Source organism: Cyprinodon variegatus, unplaced genomic scaffold, assembly GCF_000732505.1.
Source record: "Cyprinodon variegatus isolate N-32 unplaced genomic scaffold, C_variegatus-1.0 Scaffold45, whole genome shotgun sequence".
Lineage (NCBI taxonomy): Eukaryota > Metazoa > Chordata > Actinopteri > Cyprinodontiformes > Cyprinodontidae > Cyprinodon > Cyprinodon variegatus.
This window is the reverse complement of record NW_015150498.1, coordinates 1,923,679-1,926,979: the sequence shown is the minus strand read 5'-3', so window position 1 is coordinate 1,926,979 and position 3,301 is coordinate 1,923,679. Positions and strand designations below refer to the sequence as shown.

Here is a 3,301-nt window from a genome sequence, read left to right as displayed (position 1 = left end):
CTGCAGCTCAGATAGCTAAAGTCTCAGTTTCTTTCTTTAGTTCAACATCTTAATAGTGCAGAACATTTAACATGCTCTTTTGGGTTGAGATTTCCACCAGACGTTCTCGGCTCTGACGGCTGTGCATCAAGCAGAGCGGCTGATTGATCAGATGGCTCTTCCACCAATGGGAGAAATGGCCTGGAGCTAGGCAGCACAGGTGAGCACATGCATGTGTTTAGCATCCGCACATGTGTGGTTATGTGAACATGTTTATAAGTTCATTAAAAGAATTTGAGGGATGCACGGAAACAGCTGGTTTACAGCCTCTAAGTGAGAGAACTCCCTCTGAAAACGTCTCTCCTGTGAAGCGGAGCAGCCGCAGCGTGCGCCGCCTCAGCTCCACGCGCATGCTGGGGATGTGTGCAGGTCTGTGTAAACACGCTGTGGTTTGTAAGCTCAGTCTGCAACATGTTTACAGGTATCCGACTGAAAACAGAAGTGCATTCCTTTGAAAAGATTTTATTTTTTCAATGAGTATGTGCTCATGATAGGAGCTAAGGCTGCATAAGTACGGCATAAGTAAAGCTACAAAAGAATTCCATCCCTATGGCAGCGAGTGCAACATTCCTATCACAAATTCAGGGTACAATAATTGTTGATTTAAAAAATTAATTTCGTGTTTATTTTATTTGATTTTTTTTTGTTGCTCTCTAAATTAAAATCTATATTTGTTCTTTTAGTTTGCAGTGATAGCGTTGTGGTTCCAGAAATTTAACACAGAGGTAGCAGCTTGAAATCTGTCCAAAAAAGATCAACTTTGTAAAGTTAAAAAAGGTGGATATAGGGTTGGGAAAGAATCAGTAAATAAATAAAAACAATGTTTTAGGGTTAATTTAACTCAAATGTCTAGGAGTAAAAAAAAAAAATAAATAAATTGTTATATGATTTTTTCTTTGTTAGACGCCCTCTAACGGTCTATTAGCATCATTTTCTTTCTATATTTCATGCCGTAAAAGTTCAATAACAAAAAAAAATCAAAAAAAAAAAGAAAGAAAAATCCACTGGACTTGGTTTCCAAGATTTGAAGACGTTTCGCCACCTCAGATTTTTTTTAATTTTTTTTTTACTTTTACGGAATGACAATGACCTGAATGACTGAGAATCTTCATCTATATTTTCATAATTTTTGCTTGCAGAATGTTTTATTTGCATTTGTTTTGTTGCAGTATTTTTTGTCGATGTTTTTTGCGTTTGCATGTTTTGGAGTTTTTGCAGCTCGTTTGCACCTGTGGACCACCATAGTTTATGCTGTTGAAACTTCACCAACTGGCTCCTATAAGAGCTTATCTTTGTAAAAAAACAAAATGACATTTTTGCACCATATCCGTAGTTATCTCTGTGGTTCTGAGCTGCTTCTGCTGACCACTGATTGCTTCCTGCATGAAACATTGTCAGCAGCAGCAGGCTGTGAATTAATGCCCATCCTTACGACCTATCAGGATGAAGGCTTCCTAATATGGGCCAGAAACAAATGTCCTGGTTCTGACGGTCTGAGTATAGAAGGACTGGTGGATTTGTTTATTTTGGTTGGAGTAACGAGCAGCAGCTACACAGCCCAGATGGGTTAATGATCCCTAGAGCTAAAACAAAGCTTTACTCCGCCTGTGAACATTGTTTTATAGGAATGCAGTGTATGTGTACGATTTGAGGATAATCTGAGCCAGAAATCCTCAAAAAGTGATTCTGAACTCGTGTGTGTGTGTGACGGAGAGAGATGCACGACGAGATGTACAGCAAATTTATCTTTTGTTGTAAAAATGAAGGAGGCTTACTGTAAGCAGATTCAGAAAAGCCCGTATTAAAGTGTATGACCGGTCCCACTGCGGCGGAGGGCGGAGGGAGAGCTGCTGCTGCTGCCAGGCTGAATTTGGTGCGACGCTCTGACTGCGGACCCCCTGCTGCTTTGCTTTGATTAAACACGCTGAGCCCTCAGAACTACCTCGCTTTAACAGCAGATAAAAACCTTTTTGGGCTGATCTGTTAATGTGCTGATTTGAATAAACGCTTCATGAAGGTAAATAGAAATGACTTTGCATGGGTGCAGATGCTGGATCAGATATTCTAGGAGGAAACATGTTTCTCTCACCCTGCTGGCTGGGCTCCTGATCCGCCTGGGCCTTTCTGACGGTGAGGTCCAGCGGCCCGTCCTGGTCCGCCATGAGAAGCTTGCTGAGGACCGGGTTCTGTGCAGAGGCAGCAGCCGTACCTCCTCCTCCTCCGATGATGCCAACTCCTGTCCCGTTGCTGCTCTGGATGCCGGTGGGCGCTGAGGTGATAGCAGCGGAGGTGGGGCTAAAGCCGGCTCCCGGAGTCGGGGACGGAGAGGAGGAGGCAGACGATGGAGGGGAGCTGGGCGTGGGCCCGACCGGGGAGCTCGGGGCCGGGGCCAGAGACACCGCTCTCGACAGGCTTTGGTCCTTCATGGTGCCGTTGGGCAGGGGCAGGTCTTCCTGAGTAGTTTTTGAGGTATATTCGGCAGCGAACTGGTGGATCATTCGCTGCATGATCTCACGAGCCACTAGAGGAATGTGGGGGTCAGAGAAACTTGGGAGGTCTGGAGAAAAGGAGAAGAAAGAGAGGAGCAAACATATCAGCATCCCGTCCTCGAGGAATTCCCTGGTCTGTTGGAACGTCCTACCGCTTATTTATCCCATTTCATCCAGAAAATCTAATCCTGATGTTATGCTGCAATAATCCAAAAATCACGCTGAAGCCGCTCTTAATCCTGCCTATTGAGCGGGCTGAGAGCACCATGATATCAGTGTGCACATCAGATTTTAGTTGGTACCTTCACTTTCCATCAAAATCTCCAACTAACGTCTTTTTATGGTTTTTGGTTCCAGTTAGCCGTCTACACTTCAATAAATCTGCACTAAAATAAACCTGAGCTACAGCACACATAGATTCATTCAATGTTAATAAACATGCAAACAATCAGTCAGCAAACATTTCAGCATCATGGCAGTTTGATAAGAATGAAATCGGTTTGTTGAATCATTTCTAATCAAATCAGAACCCAAATATATTTTAAAGCAGGGGTTGACGTTAAGGAATTTTACCACTTGCCACATTTCATTTGCCCAGAAACAATTTTTACTTGATAAATATAGTTCCTAATATTCATTTTTGTATATATATCAATGAAACATGTTTGTTTTTTAAATGTTTTTTTGTATTTCAGTATTTTTTAAGTTTCCAGGTTCCTGGTGTGTATATGCCAGAGATGGCAAAAGTACTCACTTTCCGTACTTGAGTAAAA

At 42.6% G+C, this 3,301-nt stretch overlaps 1 protein-coding gene across 1 annotated transcript in view; it reads right to left on the bottom strand.

Moving 5' to 3' along the window:
- Positions 1–2,592, bottom strand: part of LOC107081948 (ligand-dependent corepressor-like) — a 22,329-nt gene extending 19,737 nt beyond the window's left edge. Inside the window, exon 1 of the mRNA XM_015370332.1 lies at positions 2,129–2,592. Within this exon, the coding sequence (XP_015225818.1) occupies positions 2,129–2,546 (418 nt within the window). The 5' untranslated portion in view covers positions 2,547–2,592. The remainder of the gene's footprint in view (positions 1–2,128) is intronic.
- Between the last annotated feature and the right edge of the window lie 709 nt (positions 2,593–3,301).